Source organism: Miniopterus natalensis, chromosome 17, assembly GCF_054644295.1.
Source record: "Miniopterus natalensis isolate mMinNat1 chromosome 17, mMinNat1.hap1, whole genome shotgun sequence".
In the NCBI taxonomy this organism is placed as follows: domain Eukaryota; kingdom Metazoa; phylum Chordata; class Mammalia; order Chiroptera; family Miniopteridae; genus Miniopterus; species Miniopterus natalensis.
Genome location: NC_142097.1, coordinates 26,887,304 through 26,912,122, shown reverse-complemented (window position 1 = coordinate 26,912,122; position 24,819 = coordinate 26,887,304). Strand labels below are relative to the sequence as shown.

General features: G+C 43.2%; 1 protein-coding gene and 1 pseudogene across 2 annotated transcripts in view; one reads left to right on the top strand and one right to left on the bottom strand.

Moving 5' to 3' along the window:
- Positions 1–9,167, bottom strand: part of IGF2BP1 (insulin like growth factor 2 mRNA binding protein 1) — a 42,988-nt gene extending 33,821 nt beyond the window's left edge. The window contains exons 1-3 of one of the 2 annotated variants that reach the window (XM_087826174.1): positions 9,137–9,167; positions 8,414–8,934; positions 7,211–7,271 (exon numbers count right to left, since the gene is read on the bottom strand). In XM_087826174.1, the coding sequence (XP_087682300.1) occupies positions 7,211–7,271; positions 8,414–8,588 (236 nt within the window). In that variant the 5' untranslated portion in view covers positions 8,589–8,934; positions 9,137–9,167. Of the gene's footprint in view, positions 1–7,210; positions 7,272–8,413; positions 8,985–9,136 lie in introns of those variants that run through there. The other variant, XM_016215603.2, reaches the window with a different exon arrangement.
- A 14,851-nt stretch (positions 9,168–24,018) lies between these two features.
- LOC107539167 (10 kDa heat shock protein, mitochondrial pseudogene) lies at positions 24,019–24,348 on the top strand (annotated as a pseudogene).
- The last annotated feature ends 471 nt before the right edge of the window (positions 24,349–24,819 follow it).

Genomic DNA, 24,819 nt, shown 5'->3' with positions numbered 1-24,819 from the left:
GAAATGCACATACATACACTTCAACAGCCTAACCTACTCCTTAGATATTTGCCCCAAGCTGCAACACATAGTCCAAAAACAGGAAGCAGAGAGGTCCATATCTAAAACAAATAATAGCTAATGTGTAGTAGTGACAGTTTACAGAACAGAAATTGAGGCTAAAGGAAGTTAAGTGACTTTTCCAGTTTCCCAGTCACTGCCTGACTCCAAAGCTTTTGTTTTTAAACACTGAATTCTCCTGGGAGACGTTTCTTCCACCCTCCTGTAGAGGACTGAGTGAGGGACCTAGGTAGGTTATGAGACTCTGACCTAATACAACTTCCTCCCATCTTGAGCCTCAAGAATTCTGAATGATTCCTCAAGAATTCTGAATGAGTCTTCCCTGCTCCTGTTGCCAAAGAACTCAGCAGACCTCACGAACTTTTACACATCATTTTTTGAATTTCTGAATTATCTGATTTCTCAAAGATTCTGCCTATATCCAATCAACTAAACTATCCAATCAAATTTTGCTCAGACTTACCATTTTTCATGTCAAGTGGTCAAAACATCTGGATAAAGGACTAATGTTTTGTTTTTTTTTAACTGAAACTAACTCAAAATGAATAAAAATAGAAGTTTTCCTTAACCCTCTTTTCTTAAGGAAATGTTGAGAGGATTGACTAGAATCCACAGAACATGGTAGAGAGGAAAACAGAAAATGAAGAGAGCTCCTCCACTTGTCCTGCCTTCTAAGAGATTTTCTTCACAATTGTCCCTTAAATTATGAGCCAAATTCCCACCCATCCTGACAGATCTCTTATATGCCTTCAGCCACCAAAATGCCACTTATCTAATAATTAGACTTGTCCTGAGGGGTCTTGAAAACATCTGGACAATCCAGCTATTTGCTCTGTTTCATTCAAAAGCAGTTCACCGATGGTTAGCCATCTCTACTCTCTGTCACACGACCAGAACATCAAATCCTGGAAGCCTGGACTCTGCAATAGGACTGCATTACTTGATGGTGTTTGTTCTATATAGTTCCATTTCAGTGTTTTGCAATCAGGTTTTCTCCAGTTATATTAAAATGTTGAGATCCAGCTTGGCTTGTGTGCTCAGTGATTGAGCATCAACCCAGGATCCAGGAGATCAAGGTTCGATTCCCGGTCAGGGCTCAAGCCCCAGTTTCAGGCTCAATCCCCAGTAGAGGGTATGCAGGAGGCAGCCAATCAATGACTCTCATCATTGATGTTTCTCTCTCTCTCTCCCCCTTCCTCTCTCTGAAATCAATAAAGATATATTTAAAAAAAAAAAAACAAAAAAAAACACGTTGAAGTCCTGACCTACTTTTTTCTGTGATTTATCCATAATCCACACACATTTTATTTCAGCAGTCAGTGTCAGGGTGATGCCTGTTTAAAGCCTGTTCCTTCAGTCCTCGCTACTCACTGCAAACCACTGTGCTGCAAAGGTAAGCAGCAGGTCTTACAAACGGGGCTGGCCCTGCCTTTTCAATCCTAGGATGACCCCTTCCACCCACTAAAAAGTAGTCTCCTTTGAACAAAATCGGAGGGAACCACCAAATTCTTCTGCTAAAATGGAATCAGCATACTGGTAATGACTCCTTGCAATGATGTGGGTTATCAAAGGCACTCCCGTATGATCATTTTCTAGCCAAATCAAACTTTTATCAATAACCAAATAAGCATACTTTCTTGAATCCATGCTTTTTGAGGGGAGACCTTTTCTTACTTTGTTTTGACAAGTATTTTAAAAGGTGTGAGCAGGGAGAGGAAATGTGCTCAGCACAGGTGGAAATGGTGTGCAAATTTTATATCAACATGGAGCCAATCACTGACCGAGACCCTGAGAAAGATCTTCCAAGCCCAGCCAGTGGCCAACTGGAAGACCTGTTTGTTTAGCTTTTATAACATGAACAAAATCCCCTCATAGAGCCTCAGGTTACTCTTACTCTCTTTGTTATTGTTTCAGTCTCTGGTACAAGGAGACAAGACAGTCCATCTACTGAAAAATACAGATTACTTGACACTGTTAACTCTTCAAGGTTCTACACCCCATGGCCAAGGTCCCTCCATTTTCTCTCCACCTCTCCACCTCGCCTTTTCCCTTAACCCACTCTCTTCCTCTCTACTCTGCCTCTTCATTTCCTATCTGCCCACTGGTGTCTTGCTTTTGTTTGTTTTTTTTTTGCCTAGGAGTGGAAAGGTCCTAAGACAGCTGGACGCTGGAAAGGTCTGCGCCCTGTGGACAGGGACAGGGACCCCTCCACGTGGGCGAGGCTGGGGATGGGGGTGGGGGCGCGGCGGGCTGGGGTCTCGGGGACCCTGGGAAAGGCAGCCCTCCCGGGAGACCCGGGCCTGCGGATGTCCCCGGGCAGGGCCGGCTCGGAGGAGGAGGAGGAGGAGGAAGGCGGCGGCCGGCGGAGCGCGCGGCGGCGGCGAGGCTGGGCTGCGGGGGGCGGAGAAGGGCTGGGGCGCCCCAGGGAGAGCCGCAGCGACTTTCTCCGCTTCGCGAGAAGGGGAAGGGAAGGCGGGCAAGTCCCAGAGCAAAACCAGCCTTGCCCTCGGCTGGACGTGCCGCGGGTCCTCCAAACCCGGCGTCCGTGGGTCCGGGCGCCTCCAGCCGCTGCTCTTTAGAAGGGAAGCGGGAAACCCACCCCCACCCCCACCCCCACCGCCTCTTTTTTTCCCCGTCTGGAATTTCCAACCCAGGACTAACTCGTCTGATTTCTCCAGTCTCCCCTGCTGCTTTTTTTCCTCCCCCTTTCTCTAACGCTCCCATCCCCAAACCTAAGCTGCACTTTCTGGAAGACATTAGCCACATTTTAAGAATCTTTTAAGAGGACGGCGAGAGAACAAAACTGAATTTAAATTCTAAAAGCTGGCAAAATGTCTGTGTTTCAAACGCCTCTGGTTCATACATTTATTCTAATGACAGTTATCACCACCACTACCACCCCCCACACAAAAATCAACGGAGGTGTAACCAATACATGTATCTCTTCAACACAAACCCCTAAACTTCAACAAATAACACTTGCTGGTCCCCCTTTTCACTCAATAAAACAGATCTGAAATTTATTTTTTTTTAACGTTTAAAATTGTATGCTCTCTAGCCTATCTTTGTCAACTGGATGTTATACAGTCGAGTCTGGAATAAATAAATTCAAAAATAAGCCTTAAAAGTACCCAAATACATAAAATAGACTCAAATGACATATATTAAGGTAATTTAAAAGATTAGAGGCTCAGAACCTTTGAATCAAAATTCTTCCAATGGCTAATGTCATGTACTTCATCTCTAAAACATAATTATGAGAATGTTTTGCTCTTTTTCCACCAAAAGCTGTGCCATTAAAACTTTTTACATTTGGAAGAGTTAACTGTACTTTGAATAAATAAGTGATGAGAATTACAATTCTTCCCCTTCTTCACTCAAAAGTTCTCCATCTGGGAAACCACTGGAGTAAAATTTCATCTTTCTCCTTTGAGTCAGAAAATAGGGTTCTGGAAACATACAACTCTTTCAAAGGATAGTCAAATACCACCCTCCTTAGGAAAATAATTTTGAAATGCTGAGCACTTAAATAACAAGGATTTCTCTAGTAGTGAAGAAAATTTATGAATTTGTTAAGTTTACTTTCTTGGTGGAAATTAAAGTGGGGACAGTAAACTGATTGCCACCTTTCCTCCAAATAATGCAGAAGTTTTTAAGAATCAAACATTTTAAAACTTATTTTAAAGCCCAAAAAAACTAACCTAATATTCATAAGAAAACCTCTTTACTGCAAGTGTCATAAACTGTTTCTACTTTAAACATACTTGTTGAATACATACTTGTTGAAAGATACATCTGACAACCACAACCACTAAAGCAAAAGTGCCTGAAAATCCTCCCACTCTAGTACTTTTTACCCCTTTCTGTTTTTTTGAAAAGACATTCCCTTGTTTCTTAACCTCCTTCATAATTCATTTTCAGCCCCTAAGAACAGTTTTCTCTAAAGGCATATCCATTTCTGAAGGCAAAAAATGTTAGCTTGTTTTGAAAACATTTAGTGACCTAAATATTTCTTCAGAGCCTCCACAAATCACTTAATATTAAAAAGAATATGTTTGCCACTTACAAGACATCCCTTCACAGAGATTTTTAAAGCTGCTGACTTGAGAAAATTAAACTGTAAAATTAGAATTAAGTTTGGACATTTTCTCTTCTGAGAGTTCTCACACTTACAAGGCTGAGACCAATCCTTGTGTGTGTCTGTTTTTAAATAGTTGGAAATTTAAGGAAAGTCTTAGCCCACCTCATTTTAAGACAAGTTAAAGAACAACCATTAACCTGCCTAAGGAAATCAAATTTTAAACTAGAACACATTTCACTGAGAAAAATGCAGTACATCTCTCGTTTTTTTAACAGCAACATCTTTTATTTTGATGACACCAGTTGACAGTAGGTATGCTATCTTTAGGTCACATTCCTCTAGAAAAAGGCAGACATAGTGGCAAACTAAACAAAGTTTAATTCCCTTAAAAAGCAAGCCATTTCCCAAAATAAACAAGACTCACTAGCACCATACCCCTTTACCTTAACTACTCTTATATCTCAAAATAAAACACATATACAAACCCTCTCCTACAGCTGTATTTAAAATGCTCTTGGTTTTACTTGTTTATCCTAATTATTTGAGAGTGAATATATACAAATTCTTCACAAAAAGCTGAAATCGTTATCAAAATTCCAACACTGACAAAGAGGGGGTTTGAGAAGGTGATCGCAGAGAAATTTAATGTCACCTGTTTAAAAAATTCAAATTAATGTTTTCAGTTTAAATGTATAGTATTCAGTCTCTGGGGTTCTTAAAAAGAAACAAATTATATATGTCAAATAGATAAAATTAGAATAAAATATATTAATACATCAAAATCAGGGTTGTTCAGAGGTTAACTGCTGTAACAATATCATCTTGTTTGTGTAAAAAAAAACAACAACAAAAACCAGGACCATTTAGCTTGTTAGATTTTTATGAATATCTTAGAAATGTTTAAAGTCATATTTGGAACCGACAACATCAAGAAAAATTCTCCTCTATTTTAAACGGTGAAAACATTAGAACATATATATATATATATATATATATATACACAGATGTATATGCACAGTTGTTCATTTTGCTTAAAATATTAGTCAGTTAATTAAGTAGTTCCTGTTCTATACATCCATGAGAAAAAAACAGTAACAAACCAACTGAAAAAATACTTTTCTGACAGACTAAAAGCCCATACCACCACATGCTTCCCCAAAGGACACAAAATGATAGAGCATACTGACTTCATGAAAACAAACTTTCCTTTTTTAAATCCTAAAGCTTCAAAAATTGATTCATTCTAGAAAAATGAAGTGCCTTTTCACCACTACTCAAAAAATAAAATAAAACACAACTGACTCAATGTTTGTGCTCGCAAATTATTTCAGGAAAGGGAGAACACACAAAAGATCAAACTTAATATGGGTGTGGAAAGGCAGATTTTGTACCCACTCTTTTCACAAACCCCACCCCTTCCCAACTCAAAAGGGCCCTCAGTAATGCATTTGGGAGAGAACAAGGAGCCTAAAAATGGCTTGAAAGCAAGCAGATGGCTTAGGGAAAAAGATCCATAAATACACAGCACCATGAAAATTAAAATATAAATGTTTTGGGTCCCATTTCATCACGTTTTGCTATTTCTCTTGCTTTTCAATTCATTCCCTTTAAAATTTAAGCCATGCTGAAGAGCAAAAGAAAAAATTCCCACATATTTTGGAATTCCAGTCATTCTGGATATTTTTTATCATGTTTCAAACATTCAGCTTTCAGTTCTAATGTCCACAATCTTCTCAATAAATTTTATTCCCATCTCCAAGAAATGTTTCAAAATAGTAACTAAGACTTTTTTGTCTTCCATTCCATTTGATTATCTCTTTAATCCTAACTCTAATTACCTTTCCAATAACAGAGTATTTCAAGCACTGGAGGTTAAATCACAAACTCTGTAAACATAGTTACAAGTCATATTGATCCTCTGTAGATACAATAGTTCCAAGTTATTTAAATATCTCAAGCTAAATCACTGAACAGATTGTTCTTGGTATTAAACTTTTTAGATCCACTTAACTGCCTCCAAAAAAGCAGTCACCCACCTCTACCTTCCCAACCAGAAAAGGCCAGGCACTATTCTGAAATGCAGCAAGTTTCCAGTTGAAATGAGGAGACGGGGGTAGTGAAAGAATCAAAGATTTACTGGGGGCTGCAACATGACTAAAGTGCACTGTCAACATGTTTAAAGTCAGATTTCAGAAAGCAGACTCTGCCCTTATACTTCCCAGCCAGAGTTCAATGGAAGATTTGAAATATTTGGGGGTAACACACACACCAGGTAACCCATTTTGCTGAAGTGAGGATAGAAGAGACACACCGACAGGGACACACACACCCTTCCCATTCATCCAGGGAGTTCTAGACCCTCCAAAGAGCCCCAGCTCACAGCCTGAACACAAAGCTCTCACCCCAGATGGTCCCCTTGTAACAATGGGCTGAAGGGGGGGTGGGGGGTGCTCCGAAAGGATTGTACAGCCAAAAGCATATTCTTTGCACAACCCAGTTGAGAGGGGAGGACGTGTGATGTAAGGGAATAGGGATAGGAGGTCTGTGAAAAAATCTAATGTCCTTGCCTGTTGCAAAAATATAAATATAGCACAAGCCTAAAGAGAATTCTTTTGGGGGCAGGAACTCCTTCCATTTCCCCTAGAGAATCGAAGGGGACCCCCACCACCGCCAAGCCAATTAAGAATTATGGTGAGGTGGGGGGGGTGAGGCCTGCTAGGAAGCTGCAGAAATGTCCATGAGCCTAAACTGTTCAAGGTTTTTAGCTTCCCCACAAAAATGGCCTCACACACCTTGAACAAACTCAAGGCTTCTCCCCTATTGATTTTTTTACTTCTCCAAGAAACATCTCTTAGCCCACCCTAGCCCCAGCTTATTTTTTTTACAAGCTGTAAACCACCCATTACAAGATCTTAGCCAATCTTCCCTCCCTGCCCCCAACATCCGGAGTTGGGGGTGGAAAGGCCAGTAATGGGTTTCTTCCACTGGAGACACCATGGACCCCTGAACACAGCCTCTCAGCGCCCCCAGGCTGACCCACCCCCTCCCCAGAGAAGAGCTCTTTCCTACCTTTGTTTTTTTGGGACCGAGTGTTCAATCTCTAGGCGCTTTCCTTGCAGTTCTACTTTCCCTAAAGATTAAAAAAAAATAAAAAATACATATATGAGAGCTTGAACAGGGGCGGGGGGCTGGAAAAGGAAGGAGAAAGGCATTAGGGTAATTGAGGAGTTACTGGGAGGTGAGACCTTCCTAGGAATCCAGGCAGTGGGTTCCGCAGCCGGATGCGAAAGGTTGCTCCGAGAATGCGGTTGTCTGTAAATTTCATTATTGCTTTCTTAATTTTTGTTTTGTTCTGGCGTCTCACCGAGGCGAGTCGAGTCCAGCAGCGCTCTGGGCGCTCGCTTTGGGAGTGCGAGGGAGTCTGGGCGGGCTGCCTACAAGGCTTCCAGACGTGGGGAGACGGGGCCGAGAAAGGGCGCCCGTCTTCTTCCAAAGTGTGTTTTGGGGAGGGGGGTGCAGAATGAAACTTTATTTTTCCGTGGAGCCAAGGAGGAGGGCTTCGAGCGGCGGAACGGTCACCTGTCGAGCCGGTGGGGAGGAGAGGCCCTGGGGGAGCGGAGCGGGCCCGCAGGGAGGGTCCCTGGCGGCCGGGGCCCGTCTCCCCGACCAGCCTCGCGTCTCGGGAAGCAGCATGGCGACCCGCCGCCGCGCTGCCGCTCACATTCAAATCAAAATGGCTCAAGCCCCAGGCCCCGAGCGGGAGGCGGGATCCCTGTTCTCAGGTCCTGCTCGAAGGCTACAGTCCCCGAGGAAACCCGGGCGATCGAAAACGGAGCGAGGGGCCCCCTTCCCCGCCAGGAAAGGCCTAGGGCGGAGGAAGGGGAGCTGGGGTGCTGGGGTGGGGGGAGCGCGCCAGGGGAGGATAGGGAGGGGCCGGCGTAGAAATAACGCCCAGACAGGGTGGCCTCAGTGGCGCCCCCCCACTACTGCCACTGGAGGCTCCCGCCCCGTCTGCGGGGGGTATGGGGGACCACCTTACCAAACCCTACAGGGGCTGGAGGGGATGAGGAAACCCCGAGTATTTCCGCACGGGGGTGGGCATGGGGGGGCTGGGATGGAGGGGCGTCGAAGGAGGTGGGTGGAGGGTGGGTCCTGAGGCCAAGCGCGCAGGCCGTGGGGAGAGCGGAGTTGGCGGGCAAGGAAAAAGAGGCGCAGGTCTCCGTTGTTCGGGGATCTTGTCGTGGTTTCTCGGGGAGATGGGCGCACTCTTACCGGAGAAAGTTTCGATGGCCTTCATCGCCCAGTGCTCGTCGGGGCAGTCCACGAAGGCATAGCCGGATTTGACCAAGAACTGGCCGCTGTAGGAGATCTTGTGCTCCGCAAACACTTTCTCCAAGTCGGCGGGGGTCACGCTCTCGTTGAGGTTGCCGATGTAAAGCTTGTTCATGGTGGCAGGCTCCGGGCGGGACGCGGTCCCTAGCAAGGCCGAGCTGGCAGGCGGGCGCGGGCGCAGAGCCTCCTAGGCCGAGAGGCGGGCAGGCGGGCAGGCGGGCGGCCGGCGGCGGCAGCCGCAAACTTTCTTTGCACCCCACCCCTGAAGTTGTCCGGAGCCCGGGGCGCGGAGGGCGGCCAGAGGACGCGCAGAGGTCGCGGGGGAGTTCGGGGAGGCCCGGGAGAAGTGCCCGCGGCGCGCTGGGAGGCGGACGACGCGGCGCTACTTCTTCCCTTCTGTCCGAAACCCCTCCGAGCGGGCTGGTGTGTCACGTTTCTCCGCGGCCGCCCTGGCGCCGCCTCTAAATAAAATCGACTTGAAAAAAAATGGAGCGGGGAGAGAGGAAAAAAAAAAAAAAAGAGGCGAAGCCACGTGGTGAAAGCCCCCACCCACCTTGCAGGGGAAGACCCCCGACGCCCGGGGGCCCTTCGACCCTCCAACCCAGCCCAGCCCACGAGTCTCCCGCCAGGGTGGATGGGGGCAAGGGGGGGCACTCAACTCACCCCCGAGTCAACTGGCGGGTGGGGTTGCGTTCCCGAAGCTCCACTAGCCCCCTCCTCCTTTGCAAGAATCTGGCCCCTAGGGAGGCGCCCCGCCTCCACCCATCCCCCTACCCGGGTCCGAGCTGGGGGAGGGTGGTCGGCCCAGAATCTCCCACCTCTTTATACGTAAAATGTACGTTTATTTTTTATTCGTGTGGTGGGGCGGGAGGGGGGGTTGCCCACCCTACCCCGGTTAACTGCTACCGACTGACAGGCGGGGGACGGCGGAGACAAAGAGAAGCCGAGGACTCTGGGGTCTTCAGGAGGGGGTCGCGCGAGCCGGTGGTTTAAGAAAAAAGGCGCCTTTTCCCTGGGTTTTTAAGTGGGGGGGTCTCGGCCTTCCCTACCCGAGCCGTAGGAGACTCCCTCGCCTCCGGGAACCCAGGACCGAGGGGCCCTGCGAGCGCGGGACCGGGAGGCTGGGAGCGGGGGCTCGCGACTGGGAACGAGGGATCCCTAGGAAATCAGGCTCCAGGATTCCCACGGGAGAAAGGGTGGCTCGCTCCCGGGGTTCGGCTGCTGAACGAGGTCTTGGGGTCCTGTGAGAACGCGCGGCTCCGGCCCAAGATGACCCCAGGGAAGAGGGAGGGGTGAAGAGAAGGACGGGGAGTGGTAGCGTGAGCAGACCCGGGCGAACCGAAGGGGGAGGTCTCAGGGAGGGAGTGACCGGGAGCAGATCCGAACCGTCCCCCTTCTCCCGCCCTGACGCGGGGACCGACAGGTGGAGTCCCCTCCGCCCGCTCCACCCAGGACCACGACGGCCGCTTTCCCCGCGCTGGGTTGGGGTCTCGGAACTTTGTTTGGGGTGCACGACTGGGATCCGGGCGGGAAGGCGGGAGAGGGGCCGAGCTCGAAGCCCCGCCCCCGTCCCCAGGTCAGACCCGCGGGGGGAGGGCGTAATTTCCGCTCGGCGATGGGGAAGCAGGGGGCGGGGGCTTAGAGGAGGGGGCGGCGGCCGGGCCCCCGCCCGTTTCTGGGGAGGGGAAGCGGATCCGCCCTGGTCCCTTTCGTCGCTTTTGACCAACTCGTTCCGGATCCTCTGGCCCGGAGAACCCGAGGGACCGACCCGACTGGGCAAGGGGCGACACGTGGGCGGTCGCACCCCGTCTGGGCGTTGGGGGAGGGGGCAACTCGCCGCGCTTTTCGGAGTCTGGAATACGCGGGGGAGAGCGGGACGCGGGATCCACGCGTCACAGGGATCCCCGGCCAGGGGGCCAGCCCGGCCGACGAGTTTCCAGCGGCGGGGGCTGGGACGGCGCCAGGGGGTGGCGGAGAGCGCGGCCGGGGGACCCCGGAGCCCCTTTGGCCAGGAAAGCGGGGAGTGAACCCCCAGTAATGCCAGAAGCTCCCTGAACTGAGCGGAAGCTAGGTTTTTGCGGGAGGGACAAATCACTCTGTCGGGGCACGCGTGCTGGGAAGGCAGGTGAGGAAGGGGGTCACTCTCCCTTTCCCGGTCCCCGACCCCATTGTCTCAGTCGCCTGCGGCCCAGGCCGACTCCGCAACACGTGTTGGCTGCACCGATATGAATGCCTTGGGGTTTTTTCTTATTATTTTTTGTTTGCAGAGTCAGTGAGCTGACTCCGACTTGTGCGCGCCGCTCTTCTGCCAGGCGATTTCATGCCGTTCAAAAGTCGGGACTTAAAGAACACGCCGCACCTTTGTCCCCCTCCCAGTTTTCCTCGCGCGCTGGAAAAAAACGGGGGTTGGCGTGGGGGCGGGGAGGGCTTCCAACTCGGCGGCTCCGTCTCCACCACCTCCAAAGCCCACCCTCCAAATTCGCGTTTTGTTCTAGCTAGCCACGTGTTTGTCGCGTTTTTGTTTTTGCCATTTTTTTTTTCTTTCCACGGGGCAACAGAAATTAAAATACTATAAGTTATTTTGTTGCCGAGTGGAAAAAGACTTTTCTACCCTAGAAGGTGGGCGACATGTATATCCCACCCCCTACCCCTCCTCCGACCCTCCCCTCCCCCCGTTTCTATCTATTAACTCTTGACCATAAACACAATTTTAAAACCAAAGAGCTGAAATAGGTGTCTGCCACATAGTAGGCATTCAATAAACATTTTTAATGAAAAACGAGCTAATGCAAACTGCAGAGCAAAGAGAATTCAAAGGATAAAGAGTCCAGGAGAGAAAAAAAGTATCTTGGCCAGAATGTGTGGGTCTGTTGCCTGGGGACTTTTCTTGGTGGTGTGTATTTTTGAAAGGGCTAAAAGATAGTCTCAGAAAGGCTGTTGTGTTCCTTGGCCTTTTCCTAAATGGGAGCCCCACTCCTTCAATCTTTTCTGTTATATTGGGGAACAAGAAAGGGTACTAGGCAGGGCATTCCACTTCCCAGCAAGTGCTATTTTCCTTCATTTAATTTAAATCTTAAGGAATTAATAGACGCACCTCTCAGGTTTTCTCCCTGGGGGACATAGCCACTACTCCACTTTATTCCTAAAACCAAAGCAAATTACACCCCACAAAAATCTCCCTCCAGACCTCAAAACGCCTGTAAAATGCAGCCCACCTTTTCCCATCCTAGATTAAAAGGGAAACAAAATATTTAAAATAATAATTGAATTGGTTTTTTCCCCCCATCTAAAAAATATATTAGAAGTCTAAGTGTTAGCCGAAATTAGTTTTTAGAATGACAGTAGAGGAGAAAATATAAAAATTTACCTTTTAAAAATCAGCTGTTTCACTGAATTCTAATCCTCTCCCACCCCCACCCCCTTCACCAAGATCTGTGTGTAGTCAGAGGCTGCAGGAACACAAGAGAGGAGACAGCTGGGGTTAGATGCAGACCTTTTTAGCCCCCAAATCAGTTTTGCCTCAGTGACCTGGCTATTTTAGGCTGGGGTTGGGGGGATTGAGTGATGATTGGTGCTTCATCTCTCCCCTCTGAGTGAGCCCAGCACTAAAATTAACCTGATAGAAGGGTTTTTCTTGTCAAATTCACATTCCTAGGTTAGGGATGGAAATGGGCAGACTTAAGACTCCATCGTTTGTCACACTCCTTTTCTTTGGTTTGTGTTTAATATTAAAGACAACTAATAAACATTGTATTCATTTTCTTTTTTTTCTACACAGTTTCTTTGGGAAAGATTAATATTCAGTTCAGAGTTCAATTTAGTTTGTGAGAGTTAGCTGCAGAATAAATTATTTTCTTTAATAATTTATACAATTAAGTAACATTATTATCAGTTTTTTAAACTATTATTATTATACTCCTTGTTCACTTTCATTTTTCCTGGAGAAGTGTTTGATCTAATTACAGAATTCACTTTTCCTCTGAATTCAGAAACACTGAAACTTGACTCCATTTTAAAGATGGGATTCTGATCCATTTTCCTTCAGTGTGAACCTAAATATACATGCAGAGAGAGAAAAAAAAATTAAGAGAATAAAACAACTCTTTAAAAATTGGAAATTTATATAAAGTGAAAAAAAATCAACAATTACACCATTGTCTTACAAAATTAACTTTGTTTCTAAAATTCTTCTTTCCAGCATTTGTTCATTTGTAATAATTTTGTATTTTGTTACCTTATTTTTATATTTTAATTTTTCACTTGCCATTGTACCATAAGCATTTTTCCCATGCTGCCTCAAAATTTTCATTACTATCATTTTTAGAGAACATATAGCATTTAGCACAGTAGATGGAAGTTAATCATTAATTGTTATTTTTAGATATAAAGTTACATCAATTTTTTTTACTTTTGTAACTAGTGCTGAACAGATTTTGAGGAGCATATAACTTTTTCCTCTTTTATATTAGCTCCTTTGGATAAATCCCAAAGAATATATATTACATTTCAAATCTAATATTTATCAATGACTTTCTATTTTTAAAGTTTAGCCTGTTTTACAAAAGAAAGGACAAACAATTGGAAAGCAGTTAGAGGGGAAATACATTAAAATAGAATTTTTTCTATTTTTTTTTTTATTTTCTAATGAAACAATTTTGAAATGAAATTATGGTTTCTATAAAATATAGAAAAAGGAAAATTCACATTTCCTGACATGGCTGCTTTGACTTCAAAGTTTTTGGAGGAATTTGGTTTTTGTTTGCTTGGGTTTTCTTTATTTTGTTGTTGTTTGCTTGTTTTTTTCATTGTTACTGCCTTGGGATATTTTGTTTCTTCCTGCAACTTGAAGTTTTAGTGTGGTTCTTTTAAATGACTGTAAACTTTAAAAAACTGTAAAATAGTCCCAGTTAAAAGCACATGCAGCATTTTCTCCTGTCAAATAAATAAGGATAATTATGTGCTTAAGATAACTCATAAAATGTAAGAAAATTGTAAGCAGAAAAGGAAAATTCCCTCCTTCAAGGTATCATTCAAGTGTTCAGTGTTTAAAATCTTAAAAAGAAATGTGTTTATTCCAGAAATAGAAAAGACTCAAGGAGAAAAAAGAATTTTAAGAACAATCATTTGTTTTTCTATGGGTCACATAGTGTGTGTGAAAAAACTGCTCAGTTTTTTTGTTTTAGCTTAGGTTTGCAATTTAGAAACTCTTAGATAAGTAAGGGAGTAGTTTATTTTATTAACTTAGAAACAAATGGATACTTCCAAATTCAATTTGTTAGTAAATTAAACTGTACCACACTAGCCTCTATTGACACATGTAAAATAAATGGTCAATAACATTCCTCACACTACACTTTTACTGCCTTTTGCATTTTTTTCACTCTAAAATTATTTAGTTAAAAGATAATGAACAACTGGGAACATTTGAGATCTTGCTTCCTAGCATATGTTCTCAGTTTGGCTCAAATAAGTTCATAAAAATAAAATAAAAAGATAATGAACAACTTTACTTTAACCTAATTTTGCACAAAATGCAAAATAGATCACTGGTTCATTTGGGAGAGGGATTGTACAATTCAAGAAAACAGAAGGAAATAAATGTTATTTTTCAAAGTAAAAATTGCAAAAAGCAACAAAAGAGAGAGTCCATACCTAAATAGTATTTAAGTGAAAATAATACAATTTTGTTTTTGAAATCTACATATCTTCAAAATATTTAAATGAATTTAATTCAAAATGAATCAATTACAGCATAGTCATAATTATAAACTGTGTGAAGATTATTTGATTTTTGCTACATAATACCTATGTTTTTTAAGACTAAAAGAATTTTTGTTTGCATGTTTAAAGTTTTACTCTTGACTATAAGATTAATTGGTTTTACTCCTGTTTCTAGTTAGGATTTTTTTTTTCAGGAGCTGTCTTAAATATTACGAAGTACTTAATAGGGGATGCTGCTATGTTTCTTTAAGTTTAAAAAAATTAATACATATCATTTACTAATATTTCATCACCAAAATGTTCATTAGAAACAGTTTAGTCTGTCTTTGTAAAACCAGTTTTATAAAGAGACCCAGCCTAATAGTATGTTATTTTTTAAAAACTGATTGTTTGACTAAACTGAGATAACAATTCTAAAAGTGATTTCTGATTTTCATGGGTTAATAATTGAGAAAGAGTTTTGGTCCACACGCCTCTCCCATAAACAGCCTGAAATTTTTAAGAATTATTAGCACAACTTCTATGCTTTAAACATAACCTGAAAGTCTTTGGTCAGCTGTCATAGGATAAATGAGTGAATAAGTTTTTATAGTTTTCATTTTTCAAAGGTGTTTATAAACTGTGTAGGAAACAAATATTAGAGTTGTTTCTAAATTGCATTGCAATGAGGCTCATGCTCTCCTATCTTCCTCTTCCTCCCGCCCCTCCCCCTCCCCTCCCCTCCCCTCCCCTCCCCTCCCCTCCCCTCTCTCTCCCTCCCCTCTCCTTTTGTTCCTCCATTTTTCTTCCTACTCCCGACACTGTCAATTCCTTCCCTCCCCCCCTTTACCCTTACCCTCTTTTCAATTTTTCTTTTTTCTTTCTCACGTCCCTTCCCCCTTTTTATTATTCCTGAGCTCCTCTGCGCCTCCGCCCCTGCCTCCCCCCTTTGTAATCAATATACCTATCCCAGGGGTCCCTCTCCTCACTCCTCTCCTTTTCCTCCTGCCTCTCCCACTATCACTCCTTGCTATCATCCAGACTTGCTGCTGCAGGCGGGAGGGATTCAGGGGTGCTTGAATCCTTTGATACACCCAAATGAAGACTTGTTGCATTTTTTGACAGCCCCAGGGTGACTCAAACCCCAGGGCTCCTCCGCCCTGCGCTCTCAGTGTTTATTGTCTGAACATTCACCGGACACTTTTCTTTCTTTGTGTTATTTTTCTGTATCCCATGTTGCTTATAACCGATTTTGTTATTAGCATTTTATGTATGGAATCCTTGAGGGCAAAACTATAAATCCCTTGGGGAGTCTAACCCAATGCTTACAGCTGTCCAAAAATATATATTATTAAGTAAATATCTTCTGGTACCATCTGAGAAGACATGGCCACCGCCATCAGAGAAAATGCTGTGTTTCGCCTAGGAAGTGCTTTTTCTTTATATTCTTCCTTCTTTCCTTTTTTCGTTTTCTTGCTTTTTTCTGTGTGTGCGTGTGTTTTGGGGGGGGTGGTTGTTGGAAATATAATACTCCACGGTCGTCAGATGAAACACAGGTAAACTCAGTCATTCAAAAGGCTGATTAACCTGCATCCAGGAAACAAGTCCTGGTGAGGGTGTGGAGAGAAGGGGACCCTTGGGCACTGATTGGGGGGTTGCAGGTTGGTGCAGCCACTATGGAAAACAGTATGGAGGTTCCTCAAAAAGTTAAAAATAGAGCTGCCACGTGACCCAGCAAGTCCACTTGTGGGTGTCCCCCTGAAGAAAACAAAAACACCAACTTGAGAAGTTAGGTGCAGCCCTGTGTTCACGGCAGCATCATTCACAGCCGCCAGGATTTTAAAGTAGCCTCGGTGTCTATGAACAGATGACCGCATAAAGGCCACCTGGAGCATGCACACAGTGCGGCACCGGCGGGAAAGAGTGAAATCACGCCACTTACAGCACGGGGACCTAGGGGCGTCGCCGTAGGTGAAATGAGTCAGGCAAGTACTCTGCGACTGCATCTACATGCAGAAGCTGAAAAACAAAATGAACCCCCCAAAAACCAGACTCGTAGATGCAGAGAACAAATGGATGGTTGTCAGGGAGAAGGAAGTGGGGGGAAGGGCGAAAAAGATGAGGGGGGATAAGAGGTGCAAATTCCCAGTTGTCAAATAAGTGCAGCATAGGGAATATAGTCCGAAACGTGGGCATAAATTCGTACGGTGACAAGTGGTTACTGGACTTACCGTGATCACTGCGTTAGGCATATAAACGTTGAATAACTCTTGTACACCCAAAGCTAATATTATATTGTATGTTTACTATATTTTAACTTTAAAAAAAATGAGTAGCAACCAAGGCTTATCTCTGGGCTTGTCCTTTCCTAGTCTTGTGCCCACAGCGATGCTGTGCCCGGTGTCTCCTCCCCTCTGGTCCTCCAGCCTTGGCATCCCTCTCTACCGAGGGTCCTGGGCAGTCACGGCAGCCATCGGTCAGCTGGCAGAGCCCTTTGCTGTCCTGCTGTCCCTGGATGCCAGGGTGACAAGCCAAAGGAACAACCCACAGGCACGTCCTGCCAAAAGCTCTGTTAGGGTCTTTTTTTCTGGGACTGTAGCTAGCACCCCAATAACCATGTAAAAATTTGTTATTTTGTATGTCATTCAAAGTAGAAATGTCACCCCAAGACAGCCTTCTTCTTAGTAATTCCCAAGATGTCTGGTAAAGCCACCCTCCCGTAGCAGATGTTTATTGATTATTCTAGGTTTCGATACAGCTATGAACACTCAAGGAAAAGGCAAAACAATGTTAATAGCAGGTTAAATTAAAACAAAAATCAAGCAGGTCATAAAAATAGCAAAGCGGGGTGTGTTTTTTTAAATCTTCACCCAAGGATATGTTTTTGTTGATTTTAGAGAGAGAGGAGGGGAGAGAGAGAGAAACATTGATGTGAGAGAGAGACATCGATCGGTTGCCTCCCGAATATGCCTGGACCGGGGATCGAACTCACAACCTTTTGGTGTCCAGGACGACACTCCAGCCAACTGAGCCACATGGCCAGGGAGCAAAGTGGTTTGTTTTTTTTTTTTAATTTACAATACTGCTTACTAGCTAGAATATAGTGAAATAAAATATTCCATGTGGCTGTGTGGGAGAGTAATTTTTTAATTACTCTCAACAAAAATATTTTTAAATTCTTACTATTTGGCCCTGCCAGGCATGGCTCAGCAGTTGAGCATCAACTTAGGATCCAGGAGATCCAGGTTTGATTCCTGGTCGGGGCACATGCCCGGGTTGCGGGCTCGATCCCCAGTCGGGGGCGCGCAGGAGGCAGCCGATCAATGACTCTCTCGTCATTGATATTTCTCTCTCTCGCTCCCTCTCCCTTCCTCTCTCTGAACTCAAAGATATATATTTTTTTAAAAATTATTACTATTTGACTTAGAAATCGCACTTTTGAGTATATAAGTTGTTTAACTTTTTAAAAAATTTATTTATTTGAGAGAGAGAGGGGAGGGGGAGAGAGAGAGAAACATGCATTCGTTGGTTGCTTCCTATATGTGCTCTGACGAGGGATCGAACCTGCAACTTTGGCGTATGGGGACAAGGCTCCAACCCGCCGAGCTGCCCGCCAGGGCTTTCAGACATCTTATTCAGCCTTAAAAGGATTGAAATACTGATACCTGCTATAACATAAGTGAATCTTGGAAACATTATACTAAGTAAAATAAGCCCAAATACATAAGGGCAAATATATGATTCCACTTACATGAGATACCTAGAATAGTCAAATTCATAAGGACAGAGAGTAGAATAGAGGACACCAGGGGGTGGCAGGCGGAGATTTGGTGGGGAGTTAGTGTTTCATGGGTAACAGGGTTTCAGCTTGGCAGGATGAGAAAGGTCTTGAGTTGGATAGTGATGGCTTCACAACAGTGTAAATGTACTCACTGTCACTCAATTTCACACTTAAAACCTGTTAAAATTGTAAATTTTATGTTATGTATATTTTACCACGATTTTAAAAGGTTTAAAAAATAACTTTCAAAACCTAAAAAAAAAGCAAGCAGTGAACTCATGTTAATTATCAATGTCAAGAAAAAAAGCAAAAAACTTAACCATATAAATGCTTAAAACCAAGGGAACCTTCCAGTAACTTTTAGCATAGGTATTTGGTAAAATGTGGTAAAATGTTATGTAGCCGTGAAAATTGTGTTCAAAAAGGATTTAGAAAAACTTGAGGTAAGTTTACAAAAAGCACATGTCACACAATTGAGTGTATGTGCTAGTTCATATGATTGGAACCAGCTTTTTAAAAAAACCTACATGTGCGTAAGTGACTAGAAATTACCTTTCAGAAACTCTTGAACGTGAATTCCCAGAAAGGTGTACAAGAATATTCACAGCAGCACTGTTTATAATAACAAGACCTACAGCCCTGGTTGGGTAGCTCAGTTAGTGAGAACATTGTCCCCATACCACAAGGTTGAGGGTTTGATCCGCAGTCAGGGCACAAACAAGATTCAACCAATGAATGCATAAGTAAGTGGAACAACAACTCAGTGTTTCTCTTCCTCTCTTCCTCTCTGTCTCTCTAAAGCCAATAAATAAATTTTTAAATCTTAAAAAACATAAAGAAAGAGAATGGGGAATAAAATTTCAGAATGTGGTTAATTCTGGGAAGTAGCACAGGGATGATTGTAGAGGGACTCACAGGGCAGTTTAAAGATATTGGAGATGGATGTTCTAGTTCTTAATCTGAGTGATGGATACACAGGTATTATATTATTCTTGAAACTTTACATTACAACTTAATTGTTAGTATAAATATTTCATAATAAGATTAATTGAATTAATAAAAAACCTGGGAAAAACTGCTAACAGCAACTCTTTGGCTTTAAGAATATAGGTATATTTCTCTTTGTTTTTCTCTCTCCCTTTCCCTATTTCTCTCTCTCTCTTTATCTATTTCGTTCTCTCTCTTGACTCTGCTATATTTTTCAAGATTTCTCGATTGTCTATTATATTTTTATAGCAAATGAATCATCGCAGGATACCTTCACAAGCTAAACAGGGAATGGTTCTGGATCATCCCCTATTCCAAGATTTGATGCAGCCAGAAATTCTCCTTCCATTAGCAACCAAGGTTGAGGGTTAACTGCAAGGCACCCTGATCAATCACGGATGTGGCTTGACTTTAGCTAAAGGACTGATTAATTATACATGTATTCCTAATAAACTGAGAGGGTGTGTGCTGAAACTTAGGACCAGCATGGGAACAACAGGAAGCGCTCCCTCAGATTCACACCTTCCCAGTTGGTCCCGGATCCTGCAGACACATTCCTCCTCTGACTCCTGTGCCTGAGTCATTTCGTTTTCTTTTGTGTTTGCTGGAAGCCTCTGAGGGTGAAGCCCATTTCTTCCCCATCAGTCTGGGAGTCTCTTGCTGTGGAATCATGTCTTTCAACACATTGGAAAACACAGGGCAGGATCCATGTTGCTTTCTGGATCCTGCCCTGTGAGGGGTTTCCATTATTTTACCACCTAAGATCTCCTTTATTATTCCTCCATGAAGCCAATGTTTAGAAAAAATATTGTCTATCAAAAAATTCCATTGTCAAGTAATAGATTGTTCTCATCTTGAGCGGCTGAGAGAGCTCCTGCTCTGCACAAGTCACAAGAGGTTATGCTATTCCCACCAAAAGGAAAGGGATCTGGGAGGGGACTTTGCCCAAGCAGCCTTTCCTGGAGCAACTGTCTGATTTGTGTGAGATGCTATAACTGCTGAAAATAGCTCATGGGTACCATGGCACACGTTACCCCTCCTTCCTTCCCTCTCAGGGCCCTGGGGTTCTAAGGGTTTGAAAAACATCACTCAAGCACTCACTTCCCTAGCACAGATACTAAAACTGGACTGATACAGAGGAGGTTGGGGTGGCCCCCGGGCAAGGGGGGTGTCGAGCACAGCAGAGGAAACACAGTCAACAGTGTTGCGCCTGGCCAGGGAGCCGAGCTGGTTAGCGCGTCGTCCGGATGCACCAAGGCTTCAGGCTCCAGGCCGCTCAGGAGCAAGCAGGAACCAACCAATGAGCGCACAAGTAGGGGCACAGCAATCGGGCTCTCCCTCTAGCTCCATTCCCCTCGCCCTCTAAAATTTAAAAAAAAAAAAAAATTAAATAATATTGTAGCCCTAGCTGGTTTGGCTCAATGGTTAGAGCGTCGGCCCGTGAACTAAAGGGTCCCAGGTTCAATTCCAGCCCAGGGCACATACCTGGGTTGCAGGCTCGAGCCCCAGCCCTGGTTGGGGTTTGTGCGGGAGGCAACCAACACAATTGGTTTCTCTCTCTCTCTCCCTTCCACTCTTTCTGAAAAGCAATGGAAAAAATATCCTCTGGTAAGGATTAAAAATAATAAATAAATAAATAATGTTGTAATAACTATGTGTGCCGGTGGGTACTGGAAATATCAGGGCAAACACTTTGTAAAGTATATGATTGTCTAAACATTATGCTGTATACCTGAAATGAATAAAACATAATATTTAATGTAAACTGTAATTGAAAAAAATATTTTTATTGATTTTAGAGAGAGGAAGGGGGAAGAGAGGGAAACATCAAGTTATTGTTCCACTTATTTATGCATTTATTGGTTGATTCTTGTATGTGCCCTGACTGGGGAGTCGAACCCACAATCTTGGTGTATCAACACGACGTTCTAACCAACTGAGCTACCTGGCTAGGGTGGAAAAAAATTTTTTTTAATCTAAAAAAGAAAAGAAAAACATTGTCAAGACCAGCTTTCTCAGTACTAGCACGTTGCCTGGAAGGAGAGCAAAAGAGACAGAGAGAAAACTTTGTAAATTGTAGAAAACACCCTGAGGTGAGTAATATCACTGTTTCTCCTTTATAGGTCAGCTATGCCTAGATAAGCCACAAGACCAGGGTTCCTTTCCTCTCTCTGAAATCAATAAAGATATATTTTAAAAAAATCCCAACCCAAACATTTATCACAATTTATACAAAGGTGTAAAGGCAACTCAACGGAAGAATAATCTTTTCAACAACTGGTGCTGAAACAATTAAATATTCATATGCAAAAAAATCAATTTCCTTCCATACGCCTTTCTATATACAAAAAATAACTCAATCGTACACATATATGTAACTATTTAGGTCATAATAACTGCAAAACTAAAACCTGTACGACTTCTAGGATAAGACTTTCGTGGCTTTGGGTTAGACAAAGATATCTTAGATATGACATCTCCACCCCAACCCCAAAAAAACCTCATTAAAAGCTGAATTCATAAATTGAACACCAAAATTTAAAAAACTTCTGTTCCTCAAAAGATACTGTTAGAGAATAAAAAGACAAGTCAGACTGGGAGAAAATATTTGTAAATCATGTATCTGATGAAGGACTTGTATTCAAAATCTCAAAACTCAGTAGCAAGAAAACAAATACCTCCCCTCCCAAAAAGGGGCAAAACATTTGAACAGATATTTCACCAAAAAGGATATACAGATGGCAAATAAACCCATGAAACAATATTTTATATAACTAGCCATCAGATAAATGCAAATTAAAATCACATTGAGATACCACTACATACCTATTAGAATGGGGAAAACTGAAAAAGACTGACTTTGCCCAGTTTGGGCAAGACTGTGGAGGCACTGGAACTTTTATACAGCTGGTGGGAATGTAAAATATTACAATCACTTTGGAAAACAGTTTGGCAGTTTCTTAAAAAGTTAAACATACTCCAATCCTAGGTATTTACCCAAGAAAAAGGAAAGCATATGTCCATACAAAGACGTGTCCACAAATGTTCATAGCAGCTTTACCTTGTAATAGCCCCAAACTGGAAACTACCTAAATCCATCAACAGGCGAATGGATACACAAACTGTAATGTATCCAGATGATGGAAGAATATTACTCAACAGTAAAAATGAATGGACTGTTGATCATGTTACAAATAAAATTGGATCTCAAAATAAGTATACTGAATGAAAAAAGCAGACCAAAAAAAAAAAAGAGTACATACTATAGGATTTCATTTATATAAAATTCTAGAAAATGCAAACTAATCTACAATGACCGAAAGCAGATCAGTGGTTGGAAAGGGAGTGAGTTGTAGGAGACAGGGGCTCAAGGAAACTTTTGAGGATGGTAGATATGTTCACTTCCTTAGTTGTAGTGATGGTTTCATACGAGAGAACACAGGTCAAAACATCAAATTGTAGCCCTGGCCAGTTTTGCTCAGTGGTTAGAGCGTCCACCCTCGGACTGAAGAGTCCTCGGTTTGACTCTGGCCAAGGGCACGCACCTCGGTTGTGGGCTCAATCCCCGGCCCTGGTTGGGGTGCGTGCTTGTGGGAGGCAACCAGTCGCTATGTCTCTCTCACACTGATGTCTGTCTGTCTGTCTCTTTCCCTTCCATTCTCTCTGAAAAGCAATGGAAAAAATATCCCCAAATGAAAATAAAAAACAAAAACAAAACAAAAAAACCCCATCAAATTGTACACTTTATTTTAAAGGTGTGCAGTTAGTTACACGTCAATTATACCTTTAAAATGCTTTTTTTAAAAAAATCCAAAAACTGTGGAGGGAGCAGTAAACTGGGAAATAACCATTTTCCATCATCATAGTAAAGATGGGTTCAGGCAAGAATCATCAATGGTTGTTAAATAAATCTGAGGGCTGGGAAAGTCTGCTGAGGAAGAAGGTATTTGCGTCATCTGAAAGTGTCTCCTTGTACATGGCTTTTTAGTTACAGGGAGAAAAACAGTAACCATACAGTGGGAAAACTCAGCAGAGCTCTGGGTGATCAAAGTGATCATAAATCACGCGGGTAGGCATCTTGCTCCCCCAGGTGGGATACCTTGTGAAGGACACACCTTCATTTTTCTGGTATACTGGCTGAGATGCATAACCTGAACCTGATTTGGAAGACACATCAGACAAGTCCAAATTGAGAAACATCCTATAACAAACTGGTCTGCAGTCTTAAAATTGTCAGTATCATGAAAGACAAAGAAAGACTGAGAAACTGAGTAAAGGGGGATAGAGAGACATGGCAATTAAATGCAATAAACAGTCCTGGGCTGTATCTAATAATGGAGGGGAGATACCCGAAAGGACGTTATTGGGACAATTGAAAAAAATTATAAGATGAACTGTAGGCTTTATATCGATGTTACATTTAAACGTTTATTTATTAATTGATTTGAGAAAGAGAGACACTGATTTGCTGTCCCACGTATTTGTGCACTCATTGGTTGACTGCTGTATGCGCCCTGAGGGGGGATGGAACCCACAGTCTTGGCGCACAGAGGAGGACACTATCCGTCCTAACCAGCTTCCCGGGCAGAGCTAAACTATTTCAAGATGAAAGGTTTTCAAAATCTCCAGGCTAAAGACTCTGGGAACGGCGTTGAGGCATTGGGGTTTTAACCCGGGCTGGTGTGGCTCAGTTGGTGGGATGTCGTCCCATACACGTAGGGGTTGAGGGTGTGAGCCCAGTCTGGGCGTGTAAGGGAGACAATTGATCAATGTTTCTCTCTCTCTTTCTCTCTCAAATCGACAAAAACATATCCTCGATTGAGGATTAAAACAAACAAACAAATAACTAAAGCTTTCCATGGACCCCTGGCGGGTAGCTCAGGTGGTTAGAGCATTGTCTCCATACGCCAAGGTTGCAGGTTCCTTCCCTGGTCAGGGCACACGGAAGGATCAACCATGATGCATAAATAAATGGAACAACAAATCGATGTTTCTCTCTCTCTCTTTCTCCCTTCCTTGCTCTCTCCTTAAAATCAACCAATCAATAAATAACATTTTAAAAAATTAAAAGTTTCCCATGGAGAGCACGAACTGCAGCAGCCAGAGTCGTGTGTTTAGAAACTTTCTTCCCCTCTTTGACCGAATATTAGTTGAAAGGAGTGCTGCGGAAACTGTAACCAAAGGAGGCATTGTGCTTCCAGAAAAATCTCCAGGAAAAGTATTGCAGGCAATAGTAGTAGCTGTTGGATCGGGCTCCAAAGGAAGGGGTGGAGAGAGCCAACCAGTTAGCGTGAAAGTTGGAGATAAAGTTCGTCTTGCAGAATATGGAGGCGCCAAAGTCATTCTAGAGGACAAGGATTATTTCTTATTTAGAGATGGTGACATTCTTGGAAAGTATGTAGACTGAAATAAACCATTATTGAAATGGCATCATGCGAAGCTGCCCATTCCATTGAAGTTCTGAACTCCTTCATCGTGGAAATAATTTCCGTGTCTCTTTTATACTAAACTAATGAAATACAAACTAATGACACCTAGTGTCTTAAAATTTAGTTTCACTGTACTGATATAAACATTTCCAAATAAAAATATATAAATAAATGGTCAAAAGATATATAAAAAGCTGTCCATGTAGGTGTTGCCAGGTTCAGCAAATAAAAGTACAGGATGTTTAATTGAATTTGAATTTAAGATAAACAACTATTTCATCTGTTTTTGTCTATTTTTTGTCTGTCATTCCCCCCGCCCCCCATTGGATAAACAACAATTTTAAAATTTTTTCTTAGTATGAATATGTCCGTGTAGCATTTGCTGCCTAAGCATCGGGTACCCTCTCGGAATGCAACATACTGACATCTGTACTCTGCGGGTATTTGTG